The following is a 21,986-nucleotide window of genomic DNA, read 5'->3' as shown; positions in this document are numbered from 1 at the left end:
CATCTCCAGTGTGATAAGCCCTTTCCAGCTCCCACCAAGTGGTGTTTCCTTCATGCTTCATCTTCCCCAGGCTGAGTCCTGTGGCCCTTCCCTATCTTCCTCTGTGTTGTGGCAGTTTGTAGATGGGTTTTTCCATGGCTGCTCTCCTCCAGGTCATAGAGTGAACCTCTGTTTCTTACTGTGAGTCCTGCAGCCCTTTCAGCTGAGGGTCCTCCCATCCTGACTCATGCTGTGGCTGCTGCTGGTGACCCCTTCCTCCTTGCCAGGACTCCAGCTCTGCTTTCCAAATCTCCTGGGGCTGGTTCTTTAGGACCTGACAGCTTCTCCCACCTCACCTGTGCTTTTAAAAAATTGCCATAGAATCAGAAAATGCTTTGGGTCAGAAAAGATCATCTCATTCCACCCCCTGCCATGGGCAGGGACACCTTCCACTAGCCCAGGTTGCTCCAAGCCCTGTCCAACCTGGCCTTGGACACTCCAGGGATGGGGCAACCACAGATTCTCTGGGCACTTGTGCCACACTGACAGGGAATTTCCTGCTAATGTCTTATTTACCCCTGCCCTGTCAGTTTAAAACCCTCATGCCTTGTTCTCTTACAACAGGCCATGTTGAGAAGTCTCCATCCACCAATCTTCCACACCCCTTCATGCATGGAAAGGCCCCATTGGGCTCTCATGGCTGTGCAGGACCCCCAGGAGAACCTGAGTGTCCCACAGCAGTCCCAGTGTTTCCTGCAGTCACACTGGTGTCTGATCAAATACTGGGCCTTGCTTCAGCACCTCCCTACCCTGCCACCCCATTGTGAGCCTGACAGTTTTCTGGGAACAATTGTCCAGGAACAGTTTTCCTAATAACTCTTGCCAGCAGGTTGCCCAGCAGTGCTGATTCTCTGTCCTCTATTGCCATGCAGGGGAAGGAGGATCCCTTTCATTTGGGCTGATTCTTGGTTCAGAACCAAGAAAGATATCCAAGAGGAGTCTCTGAAGGAGAGCTTGGCTTGGGTGTGTCCATGTGTGTCCTCTGGGCTCAGGTGTGTTTGCTCACCTCAGAGCACACTGTGTGTTGGGTGCAGGTCTGCCAGCCATGGCCCTGGTTGAAGCAGACCTTGTGTCAGAGGACATTGGGTCAGTGCTGGAGTGTCCCCTCCATCAGCCAGGACACCCTTGGGGCTCCCTGGTCCCCCAGGTGAGGTACAATCCCTGTCTGTGGCCCTGCTCTCCTGCAGGATGAGATACTGGTGGCTCCCTGGGATCCAGCAGCTGCAGAAGGGAGGAGCATCATCTTCCTCTTGATCCCAGGGTGCTCCCGTTTGCCCATTTGTTTGGGTGCTGCATTAACAGGGTTTCCTTGACTGCCCTGGCCCTTGAGTGTGTGGATGGCCTGGGAGATCTGGGTCTGCTGCTATGACCATCCAACATGGAAAAGCTCAAGGAAGGTAAAAAGACAGTGAGGGGTGCAGGAGACCTGAGGACCAGAGAAACCAGCACTTGAGGTTTTCCTTAGGGTCAACCAACATGGTGGAGCACCTGCCAAGCATCCCAGTCCTGGAGGTGCTGGCAGCAAGTGTCCCCATCCTCTGGCACGCAGTGTCCTGGGCAGCACCCTGGCCCTCTGCCAGCTCTGTCCTCTTGCTCAGCACCCTCCAGCCCACTCCTCTGTGCTGCCTGTGTTGTCCTGGGCTCTCTGGTTCCACCCCCAGTGCCCCCAGCAGGATCTGGCTTGCAGCAGGGGTCAGTCACCTGCGATGCCTCGGGGAGCAGGAAGCTCTCGGGGTGCACAGCAGAGAGCTCAGCTTGTGGCTGAGCTAGAGAGCAACAGGGTTTGCTCTGTGTTATTCTGGATCTAAAAGGAAAAAAAAAAAAAAAAGGGATTGCTCTTTCCCAGTTCCTGCATTTCCTGAGAGCAGCCTAGCTCCTAGCTTATCTTCAGACAGCCTCAGGGGTATTCCCTTGGAGTTTGGGAGTTTAATCAGGCATTGCTGGGGCATGTGAACTCCGCTGCGAGTCGCCGTTCCCAGGGAGGGGAGCGCCTCTCTCTCGCAGATATTTGGGTTGGCGTGCCTGGGCTGGGGGCTGGGCTGGCTGGGAACGCTGCTGCCTTTCCTGGGGATGCCACTGGGAATGGCTGGGGGTGCTGACCTGCCTGCCTGCCTGCCTGCCTGGGAGCATTGAGGCAGGATGCTGTGGGCAGGGTGGGCTCCCCTGGACATCCCCAAGGCAGGGCTGCCTGGGCTTCGCTGTGCTCCTCTGGACTTTTCATCCCCTCCAGCCCTGCCTCTGCCACCTGCCTCTTTTCCTTTCAAACCCATGGATTTCCTTTGTAGCATCCTAGGTGAGAGCTTCTGATGATGACCTGGCGCCCTTCTTCTGGCCCCTCTGGCCATAACCCGGCCCTGCTGCTCGTTTTATTTTGGGTGATTTGGAATCAGAATTCCAGTGGAAATGCCCGACGCCGGGCTCTGCTTCACCGGTGGAATCGAGGGCTTTGTTGCTGGCTCTTTTGCAGGCAGTATTTCTTTTTTTGGGGGCTGGATATATTTCTGGCAAGTAAAATGACGGATGCTCTGTTTCGTTTCCAGTGGCAGCGTTTCAGATTCCTTGCTCCAGGGCAGGAGCCGAGCGAACTCCGATTCCAGAGCAGCTCTGGTACCTTGGCAGCTTAAAGGCCACGGGGTTTGCTTGAGTGACAAGCGGTGCTGAGCGTGGGGAAAGCTCGGGAGAGGCAGTTTTGTGCTCATGCCTTCCATCTCTTGTAGGAGAGAGATCCCACAGAGCAGGGAGGCATCTTTATCCTGTCTTCCTGCTCTGCAGGCAAGCTGGGAGGTGGTGGAAAGATGTGGAGAAGGATGGCAAGCCCCACCCTGAGGGGATGCTCCCTGCTTCGCTGCTGGGGAGATGGGGAGAAGCAAAGTCTTGAGGCATTTCTGTGTCTTCTCCCTAGAAACATCCTCTTGGATGCTCTTACCCCAGCTCTGCCTCCCCTTGTACCTGTCTCAGCAGGATAGAATCATAGAATCATGGAATGGTTTGGGTTGGAAGGGATCTTAAAGCTCATCTCATTCCAAAGCTCTGCCATGGGCAGGGACACCTTCCTCTATCCCGGGTTTCTCCAAACCCCGTTGGACATTTCTAGGGATGGAGCAGCCACAGCTGCCCTGGGTGACCTGTTCCAGTGTCTCACTAGTGCCTCTGTAGTGATCCAGGTGCAGGTCTCAGGGGCTGCCTGAGCTGCACCCTGCAATGTTGGTGAGCTCCAACAGGGAGGACAGGACTTGCCAGCAGGGCTGGGATGCTGTTGGGATGCTGCAGTGCTGAGGGTGAGGTGTGAGGGATGGGAATTCACAGCCCAGGGGCTCAGGGCAGGTTGGGGATCTGTCTTCCTGAAGCTACCCAGCTTTTTTTGGCTTGTCTGCATGGATCTGAGACACATGTGGGTCTGTGGGCAGGGTCTGCCCATCCCTCAGAGAACTTCCCTGCACTCGGTTTTGGTGACAGAGAGAACCTTGACTGCTGCCTGCCTCCCAAAACCTGTACTCCAAAACCTCTCTGGCCCACTGGGCTTACTGGAAGCAACTCCCCATGGCACCACTGGGGATGGGATGGTGCCAGCCCTGTCACTGTGGTGAGTTTTGGCTGTGCTCAGCAAGGCTGTGGGGCTGGGAAGAGACCGACTCGGACTCCCTGAGGGCTGTGGGGTGCCTCACTGCCCCCTCCCAAAGCTGAGCTGGTCTTCCCCCTGCCAAGCAACCTTCCTCCCCTTTCTCTTCTTCCTCTATTTCCCTCCTGCCAGCGAGGCCAAGCAAAACGCGGTGCTGACCAAAAATAACAACCGCCGGCAGATCCAGACAATGGATAAACCCCCGGTGAGGGCCAGGGCGACCCGAATCCTCCCAGAGGAAGACGGGATTGGGATTATTGCCGTCCTCTCAGACATCTGTCAATGGCTGCAGACCCGCTGTCCCACGGGGCCGTCGCCTTCCTGCTGGGAAAAGTGGCTCCTCCAAAGCGGCTGCCCTCAGGAGCAGGGATGGTGGAATTTTGGGATCTCATCACTGAGCACCACAAGGTTCCCACCACCCATTAATGGCCAAACTCAAATGCACTGAGCTGGCAGTGGTGACAGTGGTGACAACAATACAGGTGCTGGCGTGGCTGCACCCGCCCATCCCAGTGCCAGCTCTCCTGGGATCTGGAGCAGCCTCTTGGTTTGTGCTCTGCCACCGTGGAGCTGCCTGGTGGGATATGGAGGGATGAGGTGGGAGCACAAGGGGACCTCTCCAGGCTGGAGCTGTTTGTGAAGATGGCACTGATGGATTTAGGCGCTGCTGGTGGTGGCACTTGTGGTGGCACTAATGGATTTAGGACACAATTGGGGGTGACACTTGGAGGTGGCATGAATAAATTTGGGCACCATTGGAGGTGGCACTTGGAGGTGGCACATGTAGATTGGAACACCATTGAAGGTGACACTGTTGGCTTTGGGGCTCTTTGCCATTCAGTATTCCCATGTGACTGTGCCTACAACTTTTCCCCTTGTTTTTAATAACCTTCCCTTCACTCTGCCCATGCCAAGGGTCTCTCTGTGACCTGGTTTTAGGTCAGACCCCAAGTAGTTGACGCTGCAATGGCCCCATCTGTTAACAGAGCAATTCACACATCTTAGCCTGGCCTAGGCAGGCCCATGTGGGTCTCCCTGGGGCACAGCCACCTTCAGCCCCCCGGCTCTCTGGGGGTCCTGCTGGGATGCCCGTTGTTGTTGGCATCTGGGGCAGTGCCTGCCCCTGCCCACCTGCCCCCATGCCCTGGGGTCATTCTGCCTCAACCTCCCAGCCCTGAATCACCCTGGTGACCTCACTCAGTGGACAGGACATGGGGAGCTAGTTGGGCCAGAGAGTCCCTCCAGGAAGGTCTGGAGGGGATTAGCAGAGGACAGGGGGTGTTGTGCTGGGCTGGGATTGCTGGCGCATCTCCGGGGCGATGCCGAGCCGGGGGGAGTGGGCGAGCGGCAGAGCCGTGCCACGGCGCGTGAATGTCAGATGCTGCTTGGCTGCGAGCTGGGCTCGTGCGAGAGCAGATCTGTTCAATCCCATTTGGAGAGGGGGGAGAGGCGGGGGGGGCTCTTCCCCAGGCTCAATCTGGTAGGTTTTAGTTACAGTCGTTTTAGGATTTGGGCAGCGAATTGGTGCAGCTTTGGCACAGGGGGGGATGGATGAGCACCGAGGCTGCCAAGCCTCCCTCATCCCCCGGAATTGGGGAGGGGGGCTCCACGCAGGTGGGTGCAGCCCCCGGGCTGAGCAGCGTGGCCATCACCCGGCTCTCTGGGCAGCAGCTGGGCGAGGGGAGGAGGGGAGGAGGTGCCTGGCGCTGTCCGCAGGGCACCCGCAGCCCTGCAATGCTCGGGTGGACGCTTCAAATCGCGTTATCTCCATAACCGCCCGGCTCTGGCCGCTCCGAGTGGCAGCGGAGATAAGTGGATTTCTAGGGAGCGCCTGGTCGTCTGACATTTAAGACTCCTTAATCCGTAACCACCACCCCGCGGAGGCAGGACACAGCCACATTTCCCAGCTGGGGCAGCCCCGGGTGCAGGTCAGTCCCTGTGGTGGTGGCTCCAGCTGTGCCAGGGCCACAGGTGAGGTTCAAGGATGTGCATGGAGGCAGTGCTATCCCTGGGCACTTCCTTGTCCTCTTCACGATGATAAGCTCCTTGGCAGTCCAGGGCACATTGGTGATACACTCTGGGGTGAATCAGGAATCTGGCTGTGGCTGTGCCAGCAGGTTGGGATTCTGCAGCAGCCATGGGGCTACATGGAAAAACCCAGCACCGGTGGGAAAGAATATGCCCTTGCTGGATCCCTGGTGGAGGGAGCCCACTTTGGGAGGTGGCATCACCTCCTGTCTGCTCAGCAGGATGTGGCATGGACTCACCACGCTGTCCCTGAAGATGTGCGTGGCAGGACACATCCTGGCCCACCCTGTGTATATGTCCAGAGTTGCTCCTGGGTCACATCACCAGGGCCGAGTGGCTGCCTGCGAGAAGGAGATGGGTGAAAGCCACTCTGTGCACCATGATGATTCGCCATCTGCTTCCAGGGCAAACTCCAGATGCTGGATTTAATCTTCCATAGCCTTTTTAATTCAAGAGTTGGCTTCTTAAGATCCCTCAGTGCCACCTCGGCAGCAGAGACAAGCAGAGTGGCTGCCACGACTGGCCCTTTGAAGGATGTTCTGGAGCACAAGAGATGAGCTATGTCCCTGTCAGCTGCCCATCTGGCAATCTGTCATACCTCGACCTCTCATACCTCTGGCTCTTTAACCCACCCAGGGTAAGCCTGAGCATTCACAGCACTACCCCAATCTCCCCCAGGCCTGGGTGTCCTCTCTTGATGTCTGGAGAAAAGGTGGTGGGTGATGGTAACTTCCATGGTATGTCCAGGAGTGGATCTTCTGGCTGGACCAGTTTTTGAGAGGATGAATGCAGAGAGCAGAGCTTGGGGGCTGTTGGGTTGACAGAGATGATGGCTTGCAAATAACAGGCTTGTCTTTGCCTCAGGCACCTGGTTATCAGGCACCATTGATGGGTGTCCTGTAGGGGTAATCAGCCTTGGGAGATCATGGGTTGAATTCTCTCTTGGTTCCCCTGCTGCTGGACATCTGGCTGGTGAGTCTGTGATAAAACATCTCTGCCTGTTTCAGCTGACCTGTGTCACCTGGTGGGGGGAACAGCAGGTTTGACTGTGCTGCAGAAATGGGCACCTGGTTGCTGAATCAGCTGGTGTGGTGATGGGGTCAGAACTGCTGTGAACCTTGTTCTGGTGAGACTGGTTCTCCTGAGCCTTTGACCTGGGCTGCTGCTGGACCTTCTGGCTTGTGGCAGTGCTCCAGGGCCGTGGTGCTGTTCTACCCACCGGGTGTCTCATCCCAGGATGTGTTTCAGACACCAGGATGCCTCCAGGGTGTCTTGTCTCCCCGTACATTGCTTCCACCACCTATGGTGCCATGCTCCTGGCTATCTCAAGGTCCTGTCCACTGTTGGCCAGGGCAGCTGAGGAGCACAGGGACCACCTCCAGCCCCTCTTTGGAGCTGCAAGGGGAAGGTGCCTCCAGTTGCAGTCTCCCTTGACTGACATCTTTCCTGGGATGCCATCAAGAGGGACACACGCTGGTGGTGGGCGCCCTGCTTTGGTCGGTCCATGGCACCGCTGAGTCCATCCATCCGTCTGTCTGTCTATCCATCAGCAGGGGGTGATGGTGGTGGGGAGGAGGTGGGGGCCATGCTGGACGAGTGGCCACACGGCGAGGGGGAGGAAGTGGGGACAAAACCGCGGCAGAGGGGACAATTGCAGCCTTTCTGCAGGCTGAAAAAACGCCGGGGTCCCTTCCGTCCTCGTCCTCCGTCTGCTGCGGGCGGACAAAGCCACCGCCCCCAGTGCCCACCCAGCGCCCAGGGATTAGAAAAAAGGAGAATTTTGATTTTCTCCTTTTGTTTCCGGAGCCCGGGAGCAGCTCGGCTTCAGCTTTGCTGCTTTCTTCTCCCTTTACGCCGTGTCTGTGCACGGCTGACCAACCGGCGGCTTTGCTGGGAGGAGGGTGATTTATTTAAAATTAAAGGAAAGCAGAAGTTCTCTCTTGAAGACGAGACTTTTTAGGTCGGCGGGAGCCGATGGCTTTCCAGCCATGCAGCGAAAACACAGGGGAGCCAGCTGGAATTTGCAGCTTGTCATTTTTTAGGAAAAGCGAAGCTCCTCTCCTGCTCCCCTCTGACAGTGAATGGTGCCTGCAACTGGAGGGACTCTCAGCCGGTCTCCCTGGCAGGGGTTTTTCCGGACCACCAGAGATGATCCTTTTGCAACCTTTATTTATTTTGGCATTGTCAGGACTATTGCAGAGCAGTCTTCTGTGTGCTGGGGTGCAGGGAGCCCTGGGGCAGAGTGAAGGAGGTGAGGGGTGGTGTGGGGCTGAGAACTGGGGGAAGACCCATGTAGAGGAGTACCCCATTTTTTCCCCACCAGGGTCATGGGAGAGCATGGCTGCCTTGCCCCATCTGAGCATTCCAGGCTGGTGGGAGGCAGGTCTTCAGGATGACCCATGGAAATCATAGAATCACAGGATGGTTTGGGTTTGAAGTTCCTTAAAGATCATCTCATTCCACCCCCTGCCGTGAGCAGGGACATGTTCCCCCAGACCAGGTTACTCCAAACCCTGGACTAACTGGGTAACCCTCTAATCTGACCTGTAACATTTCCAGGGATGGGGCAGCCACAGCTTCTCAGGACAACATGTTCCACACGTGCCTTCCCTCACCCTGGGACCCCCTGGCCTTTGGACCCTGGCCATGGCAGGGGGTTGGATGCAGGGGAGGAACAGTGTCCTGCAGAGGCTTGGGAAGCCCTGCTGGTGGGCTGGGGCCTCCCGACCTTGGTGGTGTCCCCTTGAACCCTGGCGTCCCTCCAGGCTGTTAAGCTGCCCGGTGCACAGACCCGGCCGAGGGAGCCCATCACGTGCCCCTTAATGCGGCGGCCGGCCGGGACTAAGCACCTTCTGACAGGGACCCAGATGACGCTGCCCGGCGCCTTCCCCAAGGGATGGGGGCCGGAAAAGGGGCAGAAACGGGACGGGGGGGGGCCCTCACCGTCTTTACTCGGGTCAATCATAAAGAAGGGATTAAGATCATTAATTCCTCCCCCCCGCTGCAATTAACGCCGGGGCCGGGCAGCGGCTGGCGAGGAGCGGCGCTATCTGCTGTGCTGGGTGGTCCCGCGGTGTCAGGGTGGGGGACCCCCCCTTTGATGTGAGCTAGCCACGTACCCCCAGCACCCCGGTGTGGGGACAGCGTGGGGACAGAGCCGTCCGCAGCTGGCACGGCCGCGGTGTCCGGCGCCTGCTGGCGCGGTGGCCCCGGGGGCTGGAGGGCAGCGCCGGGTGGCTGCAGATGGTGGGAGCTGGCGGAGGCAAAGCGGCGGCCGGGACAATGACGGGATTGTGCGGTGGCGCCGCTGGCACGGCTCGGCACGGCTCGGCGCCGCACCCCGTGCCAACAGCGGGCACTGCCTTGCGCCGCTGGGGCTGAGCGCGGCCACGGCGCCGTGCCCGGTGTCTCCGTGGGTGCGGGGAGCCGGCCCCGTCCCGCAGCCCGGGGGCTGTGCCAGGCTGTGCCAGGCTGTGCAGCCATCGCCCTGCTGGGAGGGGGTGGCCAGCGGGGCTCAGAGCTGCTGGCACCCGATCCGTGTGGCATGGTGGGACCCGCCAGGGAGGCTGGACGGTGTGTGTGGCTGCAGAAGAAGATGGGAACTGGTAGAAATGGTCACCACGCCGTGGCTCCAGCTCACCTGGAGCCCGCTGTGGGACCATGGGGGGACCCATGCGGGCAGGACCCAGCTCTTTGCAGAGCATCTCCAGCAGTCGAGGCTGGGGAGCCGCCCGTGGCTCCCTGGCAGCCCCGCGGCACGGTGGTTCCGATGCCCCGGGGCGGGCGGGCAGGGTGGCACGGTGGTTCCGATGCCCCGGGGCGGGCGGGCAGGGTGGCAGTGCCGGGCCGGTCTGGCCGGGCCCGTGGCTCCGTGCACGGCGCGGGGCGGGCGGAAGAGGCGCAGGGCCGCAGGAAAGGCGGCCGCGGGCAGGCGTGAGATAACAGCACCGGGCGCTTTATCTCACATCCTCCCGTCCGGTGCTTTTCCTGCCGCGCTCCCCGCTCCGGCCCCAGCGCCCGTTGCTGTCGGCACTAAGGTGTGACCCGTCCTAAGGTCCCCAGGGACGGGTCCCCCACCTCCCTGGCAGAGGGGACGGGTGGTTCAGCTGCGTGGCAGCAGCTCGCCCATCTTCCCAGCACCCCGCCATCCCTTTGGGGTGCACCCCGCCTCACGGCTGCCCAGCATCCCCCTGCCTGACGCGGAGCGGGATGCTGGGGAAGGGCAGCCCGTCCTGCCGCCGCAGCCCTCCCTCCCCACGTGGCCTGGCGAGCTCCCGGCTGGAGCCCAAGCCCTGCATCGATCCGCGCTGCATCTTAAATCCCGCAGCAGCTGAAGCAAGCGGTTTTCAGCGCCAGGGCGGGGGGGTTTCTCCGTGGGCGAGCCGGCTCTGGCACCGGAGTGAGACACCGGGGTTGCTTCCGCAGCCGGTACCACGGTAGTTGGCACAAGGACCTTGCCCCCATCAGCGTTTTAGGGCGATGCCCGAGCTCTGTCCATGGGAAAGGGTCCTCCCGGGCTGTTGTGGGGTTCCTGGGGTTGCACTGGACAAGGGGATCCGAAGAGTGATGGATGAGCAGGAATGGGGTGAAGGGGTGCAGGGATGCCCCTCGCTCTGCTGCATCACCCCTACACAGGAGTGAGGGTCTCAGCAGAGCTATCCACACGTGTTCACATCCCCGTCTGGGCCCTGGAGAGGAAGGTGCTGGGATAGCCAGGATGGAGGGGTGGGGTGGGCAAGGGGCCTCCTCCCAGTGCCACCCTCCCCCAGCTGCCGCCGGGGTGGGGACGTGGGTTCCTGCTCCATTAAGCCCTGCAGCTTTTCTCCTCTAAAGCCTGATTACTTGGCGGTGCCTGTGTGCGTGCGTGCTCGGGAGGGAGGAGGAGGAGGAATTTCACAACAACAAGTGTTTGCAGCCACACTGGACCCAGCTGCCCCGGAGTTGCCCCAGGGACAGCAGCATAGCATCCGCTCCAGGAAGGCTCTTGCTGTCACTGCTGAGCTCATGGCGCTGCTGGAGCAGCTGGGCATGTGTGCTGGGCATGCTGGGGCATGGCAGGAGGTCAGCACTGGGGCTTGGAGGTGGATGCTGTGGCTCCCTATGGGGTTGGAGGTGGGCACTGCATCTCCTGATGAGGCTTGGAAGTGGATGCTGCAGCTCCCTGTTTGGTTTGGAGATGGACACTGCAGCCCTTGGTGGGGTTAGGAGGTGGATACCATGGCTGTCCATGGGATTTGGAAGTGGACATTGCAGCTCTTATGGGAATTTGGAGGTGAACACCATGGATGCCCATGGGATTTGGAAATGGATGCTGGAAGTGACTCCGAATTGGATGGTGCAGCTCCCTATAGGATTTGGGGTGAACACTGCAGCTGTTGGTGGGGTTTGGAGGAGGATGCTGTGGATCCTTGAGGCACTTGAAGGTGGACACTGCTGCTCTCCATGTGGCTTTCTTCCCCTGCCCAGTCCTGGCTCAGGGACAATGGTCCAGGAGGAGAAGGAGGAGGAGGAGGAGAAGAAGGGGTGCAGCCTAGCCTGAGCTGGGTGAGCAGCATCCCTGGGACTGTGGGAGCTGGGCTGTTGCCTCCATGGCACTTGGCCTGGGGGACAAGGGTGGCTGCAGGGTGGGAACAAGGCACCCCTTGCATGAGCTCCAGCTCCTGGCCCGGGAGCATCGTGCTGGCGCCTGCGGTCCCGTCCGGTGTGGGGCCGCACGCCGCTGGAGCAGAGCGGGAGATGAGCCCCGTGACTTCCCTGGGGCTGCTGTCCCTGGGGGAGGAGAGCCGGGCACAGAGAGCCTTTAAAGTATCAGAGTGCCATTGCTACCAGGCCAGGACTTCCCCTGTGACCCCCCACTTGTGTCTGGATGGCGACCCTTTTAGAGAGCAGCGGAACGGATCTCCACCGAGGTCCGTTCCCTGGAGTTCCTTTGTTCGCGGCGCTGAGATTTTCGTGGCAGGGGGAGGAAGAGCCGCTTTGAAAAGCCTCTTGGCTCTTGCCAGCACTAACTCTCTTTTCTTTTCTCCTTGCAGAGCCGCGTGGTGTGTCCCAGAGCCGCAGAGTATGTCTGTGCACTGAGAGCGCCCTGAGTCCTCCGCAGCCAGCGCGGGAGGAGACGCCCCATTGATGCGCGGCCCCGTCTGAGCGTCCCTGGTGGCTGGCGGGCCAGTGCTACCAGAAGGGCTTTGGGGGTCTTTCACTTTGGCATTAGGGTGGGTTTTGGGGTTTTTGTTGGTTTTTTTTTTTTTTGGTTTTTCAGCTTTTTTTTTTTTTTTTTTTTTTTTTTTTTAAATTTTAAATTTTGGGGTTGGTTTGGTTGTTGTGCTCCGGGCACCATGTCAAATTCGGGCTCCCATCAAGACACTGGGAACAAGCCAGAGACGGAAAAAAATAACCAAGATGACTCTCAACCCCCTGTCAACTCCGAGAGGAGGAACAAAAGTGGAATAATAAGTGAACCTTTGAACAAAAGTCTTAAGAAGTCCCGTCCACTCTCCCACTATTCCACCTTTGGTAGCAGCAGCTCGGTAAGCGAACATTCAGAGAAAGGCAACCCCTTAGCTAATGGCAACGATGCGACTGTGGATAAAAGTCATTCTACCTCAAAGCACAAAAACATCTCTAGTATGCTGAGCAAATTAGACCGGATGTCGGAGCTCTCCTCAGAAGGACAGACCGCCCTCCAACAGTTTGCTCAGTCGACAGAAATGCTCAAAAGAGTGGTACAGGAGCATCTTCCTCTAACAAGCGAGCACGGGACTGGTATCTCTGACATGGAGGCAGTCTCAGCTGCAGAGACAATGAACGGCCCCTCTGATTTTCCTTACCTGGGGGCTTTTCCCATCAACCCAGGCCTTTTCATTATGACCCCTGCCGGCGTGTTTCTGGCAGAGAGCGCGCTCCATATGGCTGGCTTGGCAGAGTATCCCATGCAGAATGAGTTGGCATCTGCCATCAATTCGGGGAAAAAGAAACGGAAAAGATGCGGCATGTGCCCGCCCTGCCGAAGACGGATAAACTGCGAGCAGTGCAGCAGTTGTAGGAATCGCAAAACTGGCCACCAGATTTGCAAATTCCGAAAATGTGAAGAACTCAAAAAGAAGCCTTCTGCAGCACTGGAGGTAACCGGCCCCTCTCAGGCACCCTAACCCCTCCTCGGGCTGCGCTCCTGGGTTTGGATCTTGCCCTAGATAATAAAACACCTGGTACTTCTTACTTTTTTTTTATTTTTCCCTTTTCCATTAACAGCTCTCACCCTGAGATGTGTGCTCTGCCCAGTGCCCCCAGTCCCCACTCCCTGCTATGTACTGGGGTTGATTGATGTGGGGAGGAGGGCTGGGGTCTCTCCCTGAGCACTCTGGACTTTGCTTTCCCCTCTGCAAGCACAGGCAGCAGTGGGGTGTTGGTGACAGCATTCCCTGTCCTCAGCTCCCTGAGCTGGGGAGCAACATCCAACCCCAGAGCAGGGGGATGACTTTTTGGGGCAGACCTTGGGGTAATTGGTGATGTTGAAACCTGTGGCCACAGTTCAGCCAAAGCCCAGCCCCTCAGCTCACTCTGCTCTGAGCAGGAGAACAATGATCCCTGCTTTTGGGAGCAAACTGCTGCAGTGTGCACTGGGCAGCATCCCCAGTGGAGTGGCTGTGCTGGGTCTCCCTGGGCCAGGATGAGTGCATAAGGCAGCATCTGGATTTCCTGTGGCAGCAGTGCTGCAGTCCCACTGGCAGCGCTCCTGTTCCAGCACCCAGCAGAGCCAGGCACATCCCTGCTCCTGCTGGGGATGCCCAGGTGCCCTGGTGTGGGCCAGCTGCTCGGGCTGTCACTGCCCACCATGGCCTGCTTGTGGATGTCCTTGGCTTTGGAGGAGAGCCATTGGGTTGAGGTCCCACCTTGCCAAATCCACTGGGGAGGTGTGACATTCATGTGGGGACTACAGGGAAAGCCTGGTGGCTTGGGTTGTGTGGTTGTGTGGGTCTGAAACTCATTAGGGGCTGTGGGCAGCTGCTGGTGGCGTGGTGTGCCTTGGGGCTGGTGCCAGCAGGGCAGGGGTGCCCCATGCACACACTGCTCTGGCAGAGCCTCCTTCTTCCTGCACACCCAGGTGTTGTGCTGAAGCCAGGTTTGATTTTTCTGTGAGCAGCCCCACTCTCAGCCATGCTGGTGTGCTTCCTCCTTCTGGTGAGCACATCTCCATGGAGAGACAGATAGGCTAAAAAGTCACCTGGACATCAGCTGGATCGTGCATCCTGGCACAAGGGCTTTGCCCATCCTCTGGTGGTCCAGATGCAACCAAAGCCCACTTCTCCCTTAGCCACGTTCTACGTTTTTCAATTAGCATCAGCTCTGAATGAATACTGAAGGGGAAAAAAAAAATCTATTTGGGCGGTGGGGATGAGGAGAGGGGGACTGTGTCTTTCAAAAACCGCTGTATTGCTAAATTATATTCTTGTTCTAATTTGCTGAGTCAGTGATCTGGAAAAAGGGAGAAAGGGAAAAAAAAGTTCATTTCTCCCAAAGAGTCCTAAAGCGGGTCAATAGACTCAGAGCTCGCGGCAGCCGGAGCAGTCGCTCCCTTCTCCCAGCGCTGGGTCTGGGGGTGATAAATAGCACCAGGAACCCAGAGAACAGTCACCCCTGTGATGGATTTCCCCATCTCATGACTGGCTGGGAAATTAAGGCCACTGAAATAGGGCTCTGCATCTGGTAGAGCCGGGTCCCACCAGAGATGAGCCCCATCCCCCTGGGCATGACCAGGTGTGTTGAGGCTCTAGAGCGATGCCACCGTGCAGGTGGGATGGATGCCTGGGCACGTGTGGGTCACTCCAGGGTGTCACCATCCCTTTTTCATGACAGACCAACCCTTCCCTCAGAACATCCACTCACACTGTATGTTGACTTTGGTAGGGTTGTACAGGCAGGGACAGGGACACCATGACCCCAGCTGATGTCCCAGGTGACCCAGGTCAAAGCTGGGTTGTTGAATCTAACCTGTCAACCAGCCTTGCTCATACATTGGGCCAGCTGTAGGGCAACCACCAGCACCTCTGCTGTGTTGGAGACCTGTCTGAGGGGGCCAGGATGCAGAGTTCCATGGACTGCTGGTGCTGGTGGGGTGCCACCACACCCCTGTACTGGACACTGGGACAGGAGGGGCCATTCAGTGGCCCTTCCTATGGGGCTGAATCATTCACAAGGCTTTGTGAAGCATTGTCTCTGTCTGTGGGGGGCAGTGCCATTGCCCCCCAGAGGAAAGACAGTGACTCTATCCTGTCCCCCCTGTGCATCCAGAGGAGCATCCTTGGAGAGCCCACACAGGGCTGTGGCTATGATTAAACATTGATCTAAAATCAAGCAGTAAAAAAAATAGAATTAAACCTTTATGGTGGTGTAAAAAAACAGGCTAAATCCCTCAGTGGCTGTTAAGCTTTATCTGCACATCTACAGAGCCCGAAGAACCGGTCACTGCTGGTGTCCCACTGTGCTGGGGCTGCCTGGGGCTCTGAGACTGGCCAGGCCGGGTGCTGGGAGCAGGCAGCAGCACGTCCCTGCTCTGACCAGGCTCCTCTGGGCTCTGCCAGCCCCAGCAACCCTGGCTGATGCTGTGGGGGCTGCTGGCCAGCCCTGCACGGGTCACCCTGGCCTTGTCTGCAGAGCTGTAGGTCACATGAAGGCCATGAATAGTTGGGATTTGACTCATCAGAGCTGTTCTCCACCCAGAGAAGCCGTGCTGAAGAGCTCTGGTGCTCCTGATAGAGCCAGTGAGGGTCACTGTCACCCTCATGTCATTCTCACAGACTCTGGCCATGGAGGACAAGGGGTGAGCATTTTAAACTGAAAGAGGATAGAATTAGGTTGGACATAAGGTAGAAATGTTTATGATGAGGGTTTAAGGCCCTGGCACAGGGTGCCCAGAGAAGCTGTGGCTGCTCCATCCCTGGAAGTGTCCAAGGCCAGGTTGGATGGGGCCTGGAGCAACCTGGTCTGGTGGAAGGTGTCCCTGCCCATGGCAGGGGATGGAATGAGATGATCTTTAAGTCTCTTCTAAATCATTCTGTGAGTCTGTGATGGTGGGGATGAGGGGGATCTCTCCTGGGCATCCACATTAGAGCTGGTTGTCCATCTTCCTTTAATAAGAAAGGAGCAGAGGTATTTATCAGACATCTCCTTCCAGACCCATGAGGAGATCCCTCTCTCTCCCCTCTATCCTCTCCTCTGGGGTGATGGATCTGGCTATGTGGCCCATGCTGGAGAGTCCACCCTGCCCTGCCTGTTCTGCACTCAGTGCCTAGGCTGGGATCCAGCGTGGTCAGGGTGGAGTGCCACAGCCCTGTGCACAGGCACTTGTGCCTTCCCATGTGTCTGATTATGTGTTGTAGACACCTTGGGGAAGGGGTGATGCTTGTGACTGCCCCAGCTCAATTTGCTCCCTGACATGGGCTGGGAGCAGGAGAGGTGGGATCTGTCAGCAGCCTGGTGGGCACCACCAGCTCCTGCCCATTCTGGCCCCCGTGCCCCTGCCCTTGCCCAAGCCCTGTGTTTGGGCTGTGCCTGTGGAAGGGGACACCCTCCTGCAGGGATGCGGTGATGCTGCTCAGGTGTTTCATTGAGGCTTGGTTGGTGTCTTGATCCGAGAGAAGGACCCAGTGAGATCTGTCTGACTCCTGCATGGAATTAGGCACCAAAATGTGCCTGGTTTCACTCTTAGGATGCTACATGCTTGCAACCAGCCCTGCACATGGGTTCAGTATTGTGCCCCTGCTTGCCCCATGGCAGCCAGTCTGCTGGTCCATGCCTGTCACTGCAGCCTGCGGCCTCTTTCCCATTGGTGTCCCTTGCTTGTTTGGAGATGTGGGACCTGAAGGGTCCTCTCAGGTGGTTGTGTGGTGATCCTGTGGTGATTGTGTGTCTGGCTGGCACAGCTCAGTCTTGTTTGGGGCTGTTGGCACTGAGACATTGTGGTCATTGCATATCCACTTGTGAACATTGTGCAGGCTTTCCACCTCATCCAGATGGAAAATGTCCCTGGTTCTCCTTCCAGAGGATCACAGTGCTACTGGGGCATGGCCCCACACCATCTTTCCTGGAGGTGGCTTCTAAGAGATCTTGCTTGGTGTTGAGCCCTTTGTTGGCTGTGGGGTTGAGCCTGGTGGGACTCATCCCTTTTCCCTGTGAGGGGCTGAGGTACCTGGTGCTGCCTGGAGCTGCTCTCTTGGGGTCAAGGTTGTTCCTTGAGGCTGAGCATGTCCCATGTCCTCAGCAGCTCCTGCTCTGGTGTCCCTAGGCCCATTCAGCTCCTACTCCCTACCCCAGTTTCCATCCAAATGCACTCCTAAACCCATCTGGTGCCTGGGCTCCTGTCCTCTGGGTGTCTGTCTGTCTGTCCATGGCAGGGACTGTGGGGACTGGCAGTGAGGGGACTGTGCTGGGCTGTGCCAGGCCATGCTGACTGCCCACAGCCTGGCCACTGTGCTCACTGCTGGTCTGAGGGGAAGCCAGGGGCTGTGCCACTGTGCCACCTGCAGCACGGGGACACGGGGACATGGGGACACGGGGACACGGGGACACGGGGACATGGGGACATGGGGTCATGGGCATGTGGGATCAATGGCCCACGGCCAGGGAGGGGTCTGGCAGCAGGGGGACCCTGGTCTCCCTCCTGCTGGCATCGTGGGTTGGAAATCTTGGGATGTAGAGCAGCACCAAAGGGTGCTGAGCCTGGGCTGGATCCGTCCCAGGGCTGGGGACAGGGGTGCCGGGCTGGGGGTGAGGGGTGGCTGCTCAGCCCTGGTGCTGTGCAGGGACCTGTGCCGGACCTGACCTAACGCCTTGTCCCTTCTTCTGTCCCCCTCCCTGTCTCTCTTCCTTTCCAGAAGGTGATGCTTCCTACAGGAGCCGCGTTCAGATGGTTCCAGTAGGAACGGGAATCCCAAAGCTCTGTCATCCAAGTGCAATGTCACTGCTTGCTTGTGTTGTCTCAGGCAAGGGATTTTTGGCTGAAATGAATGGATGCACCTGTGTCTCTTTAGAACCAAAAATATTTTCTCGCAAATCTCATTCCTGTTTTTATAATTTTTTTTCTTTTTTTTCCTTTTTTTTTTTTTTTGCGTTCGTTTTAACATCTTCGAGTCCTAGTCAGACATTTAACTGCTTTTCAAATAAAAAACAAAAAAAAAATAATTAAAAGAAAAAAACAATGGATCTGTAAAGTACCAAGACTTAATAGACAGAGTATGGACAATCAGTTTCTTTCTGTGTTTTGGTGTTGATGTTGTTTATGTGTGAAAGATGCAGTACTTGTGTAGGGAATGTAAATTTACAGTAACCTTTTAAAATCTAGTTACTAATAAGCACTACTGTAATTTAGCACAGTTGTTTAATTGCACCCTCATTTATACTTTTTATTTGATTCTTTCCCATCATACAATAGAGTGGATAGTTTCTAGAATGCCTCAACTTCATGTTTATAAATGAGAATATGTTTAAAGCAATGTAGTATCCCTTCTCCTCGCCATTCACCTCTGGAAGTTTAACCCACAAGAGGGTCGGTATAAAAGGTGGAAGAAAACAATTGCTACACAACTGGCAGAATTCAAAAAAAGGAAAAAAAAGAGTAAAAAAAGGCAAAAAAAAGAGTTGTTGTTAGTTTCTTAATATAGAACAAGAAATGCTGCGTACAGAAAATCCTCCTAATTGCAATGGTTTACTCCTAGAAGTAATTTTTGTAAACTTACAGAAGTTAAAATCAAAATAAAACAAATATTGCAGGACCTGTGCTGAAGCAGTTACGCAAAGTGATATTTCTCTTCTGTTCACCCCCCAGTCTCTCCAGCTCTCTCTCCATCATTAAATTGAAATGCTGTTTGTAATGTTTTAGCGATCCAGGCTGTTTTTGTGAATAAAATGAATGCATGTTTTGTGTCATGATTTCCAGCTTGGTTATTTCTCTCCCACCCCTCTGTCCAGCCCTGCAGGCCCCCCAGCAGTGGTGGTGGCCCACGTGCTGTGGTCCTGCTGGCTGTGGGGACCTCACCAGTGACGATGCCAGAGTGTGTGGGACGGTGTGATGAGCTGAGCTGGAGTCGCCCTGGCTGCTAAATCCCCTCGGTTAATCCTGGCAGTGCCTGGGCTAAGCCAGCCTTGGCTCCTCCTGGGGGTATTTCCTTGACCTGCCTGGAGTTTTACCCAGCAGTGAAGCACCATTTGTTTTGGTGAAATAATATTAAAGTGCCATGAAGAAGCGCTGTGAGGCTCATGTTGCTGGGACAAGTCTGAAATGAGCTCCCAAAGGTGAGTGGGCTCTGGGATGGCTTTCCAGCCTGGCCTCATGTTGGTACTGGATCGGCAGGAGCTGTCTGGGGTGGAGGGGATGTTGGATGGGCTCAGCCATGGACAATGCTGCCAGTGCTTGGGTGCTGTGTTGGGAATCATGGCAGGTGGGCTGGGAACCTCCCACCAGTCCCCAGGTTCTCCAGGGCCCTCCCAGGCTGGCAAGAGGAAGATCCGGCTGGAGCCGGCAGTGCTGGCTCTGCCTTGCCGGGAGGAGGGAGCGAGAGCCTTTGTCCCCAGCTCCAGCCAGCGTTTGGGCCAGCATCTGCTGGCCAGATGTGCGCCCGCAGGAGGGGGGTGACGGCGGTGCGTGGGCTCTGTCCCTGCCCAGCAGCGACCTGCTGGCACGGAGCAGAAAGTCCTTGGGGAAAGCTGCCCCAGATGCCCTCTCTAGCAGCATTCCCCCCACTGCTCCTGCAGCTCGGGGTGGTTTGGAGCCCAGGCACCCTGGTCACAGCAGTGCTGAGCCCTGGGCTGGGTGTGGGAACCACTGCAGCCCATGGTGACAGTGATGGAGCTGGGCCAGTGTGGTGAGTGACACAGCTGGAGGCCTGCAGGGACAGACAGACAGACCCTGGTCATGCCCCAGCAGGGCTCTGGTGCATGGCACTGGCAAGGGGCTGCTGGGAGCTGGTTCCCAAGCCGTGCTGCTCCACAGCCGAAAGCACTTAGCAGGAATGTGGTGGGGGTGTGCTGGGAAAAAGGAGTCTGGCTGCTTTCTTTATGACTGTGGCTAAGGGCTGGGGCTGTGTGAAGGCACAGTCCTGGCACCTGGAGGGAGCCAGCCCCTGCCCCATGCTGGGAGAGTGTCCTGGGGAGCAGCACACAGAGCCCCCTCCCCAGCCCTGATCCCCTGGGGAGCTGTAGGGCGAGGGCTGCTTCATCCCACCCACAGCTGGGGCTGGGACTGCTGGGAATGTCACCCTGCTCTGGCTATGTCACCCATTACAGGCTGTTGTTGGCACAGAGCAATGCTTGGGGAAATGCCATCATGGCACAGCAAGCCCTGCTGTGCCAGGCTGGCAGGGCATTGCCAGGGACCATGGGTGTTAGCAGGGGAGGAGAGAGATAGCAGGGATATGGAGCTGCCAGGGAGGACACGGACATTATCAGGTGACAAAGGGAGCAGGGGCTTCCCATGCAGGTAAACAGCTTAGGGAGAAAAGGATCAGATGTGGGATTCAAACCCTGCCTGTGAGTGGGATGGGGAGGAGGGGAGGTGGGATACGGGGTGCTGGCTGCCCTCCACCCCACTTGCAGCTCACCCCCGTGCTGGGCTCCATCCCTGCCTCCCAGGTGAGTGTGTGGGAGGGTGGCCCTGTGCTGGCCTGGAGCTTTGCCTAACGAGCAGGACCTCAGGCATCCCCCGAGGGTGAACCCATCCCCTCCTCCCTGCTCCCCCTCTGTCAGGCACAGCCCTGTGCTGGGCTGTCCCCACGGCTGCTGCTGGGGAAGTGGCACCCAGGGCTGCTGTCCCCGGGGTACCTGCTGGCAGCCAGGTGACACAGGGCACCCGGGATGATGATAACGAGCTCGGCACGGCGCTGAAGGACAACCCTGGGCGCTACCACAAGGGCTGGCCTCGAGTCTCTCCTAATTAACATCCTCATTAGACAGAGTTAGCAGAAGGGCAACCAAACCTGCCTGTGGCCCTAGGGTGTGCTGTCACAGAGGGCACAGCCGTGTCCCCAACCCCACTTGGCTTTGGTGGCGTGGGAAGGTGCCAGCAGGTGATGCCAGGTAAGGCCAGACCCTGGGCTGATCCAGCAGGGATGTTTTCCACATGGAGTAGCCTGGATTGGACAGGATGGATTCTGGGGTGAGCTGCAGCAGGAGCTGGAACCCTCACAGTGGTGCCAGAGACATGTCCTGCCCTGTCACAGGGGCACCCCAGCACTTTGTGGGGTGCCGGGCTCAGCTGCTGGGTGTCCCCATTCCGTGTCCCCGTGCCGGGTCTCAGCCTGGCGCTGGTCCCAGCCTCGTCCCGCCGTCCCCCGGGCTGCAATTAGCGGCTGACCCCGGGCTGACCTGCCCCCCCGGCCTGGGGATGGGGCAGGATGCAGGAAGCGCCCGACAAAATACAAAATGTGCTTCAGCTGAGCCGGATGGCGGGCCCGCCGCCGGCCAGGCGTGACCTCCCGCTGCCACTGCAGGGACACCGGGGACGGGACACTGGGGGGACGGGACACCGAGGGGATGGGACACCGAGGGACGGGACTCCGAGGGGATGGGACATCGAGGGGATGGGACACTGAGGGGATGGGACACCGGGGGGACGGGATACTGAGGGGACGGGACACCAAGGGGATGAGACACTGAGGGGACGGGACACCAAGGGACGGGACATCGAGGGGATGGGACACTGAGGGGATGGGACACCGGGGGGACGGGACACTGAGGGGATGGGACACCGAGGGACGGGACACTGAGGGACGGGACACTGAGGGACGGGACACCGGGGGGACGGGATACTGAGGGGATGGGACACTGAGGGACGGGACACCGGGGGGACGGGACACTGAAGGGATGGGACACCGAGGGGACGGGACACTGAAGGGATGGGACACCGAGGGGATGGGACACTGAAGGACGGGACACTGGGGGGACATGCATGGCAGGGAGGCAGCAGGACCTCGGTGGTGGGGTGGGAACCTCCATGAGCACCCAATCCTGGTTGCTGGGAGGGGACCCAGTTCACACCCACCATTCCAGTGGGAAGTTGGGATGGTGGGATCTGCTCAGCTTTCCTTGGTAGGGGCACATCACAGCTCAGGGGGCTGTGGAGACAAGCCAGCCCTGGTGCCAGGTGTTAGAGCCATCCAGCATGTCCAACACCATCACTGGGTGCTTCCCAGCCTGTCCTGGGTTGAGCTGACACCAGCTTGGTTGGAGTTTTGGCAGCCCCACAGCAGCTGGATGGGACCAATGCAGGTGTCCTGGGGGTCCCCAGGCATGGGGATGCTCACTGTCACAC

General features: G+C 57.8%; 2 protein-coding genes across 3 annotated transcripts; both read left to right on the top strand.

The window, feature by feature from the left end:
• Positions 1 to 7,190: 7,190 nt before the first annotated feature.
• Positions 7,191 to 11,910, top strand: LOC129046853 (uncharacterized). Its single transcript, XM_054516480.1, has 3 exons — positions 7,191 to 7,307; positions 8,812 to 11,230; positions 11,719 to 11,910. Exons 1-2 carry the CDS (start codon positions 7,191 to 7,193, stop codon positions 9,727 to 9,729), a joined length of 1,035 nt encoding a protein of 344 aa, XP_054372455.1. The 3' UTR covers positions 9,730 to 11,230; positions 11,719 to 11,910.
• A 66-nt stretch (positions 11,911 to 11,976) lies between these two features.
• Positions 11,977 to 18,610, top strand: CXXC5 (CXXC finger protein 5). Of its 2 annotated transcripts, none has more exons than XR_008508644.1 (2): positions 11,977 to 12,891; positions 17,557 to 18,610. XR_008508644.1 is itself a non-coding variant. In XM_036391712.2 (2 exons), exons 1-2 carry the CDS (start codon positions 12,022 to 12,024, stop codon positions 17,599 to 17,601), a joined length of 831 nt encoding a protein of 276 aa, XP_036247605.1. In that variant the 5' UTR covers positions 11,977 to 12,021; the 3' UTR covers positions 17,602 to 18,610. The 2 variants fall into 2 exon arrangements, 1 of the variants encoding a protein (XP_036247605.1); XM_036391712.2 differs by having other exon boundaries at positions 11,977 to 12,807.
• Positions 18,611 to 21,986: the final 3,376 nt, after the last annotated feature.

The sequence above is a fragment of the Molothrus ater genome, chromosome 15, assembly GCF_012460135.2.
Source record: "Molothrus ater isolate BHLD 08-10-18 breed brown headed cowbird chromosome 15, BPBGC_Mater_1.1, whole genome shotgun sequence".
NCBI classification, from domain to species: domain Eukaryota; kingdom Metazoa; phylum Chordata; class Aves; order Passeriformes; family Icteridae; genus Molothrus; species Molothrus ater.
This window is presented reverse-complemented; position numbering and strand designations above follow the sequence as displayed.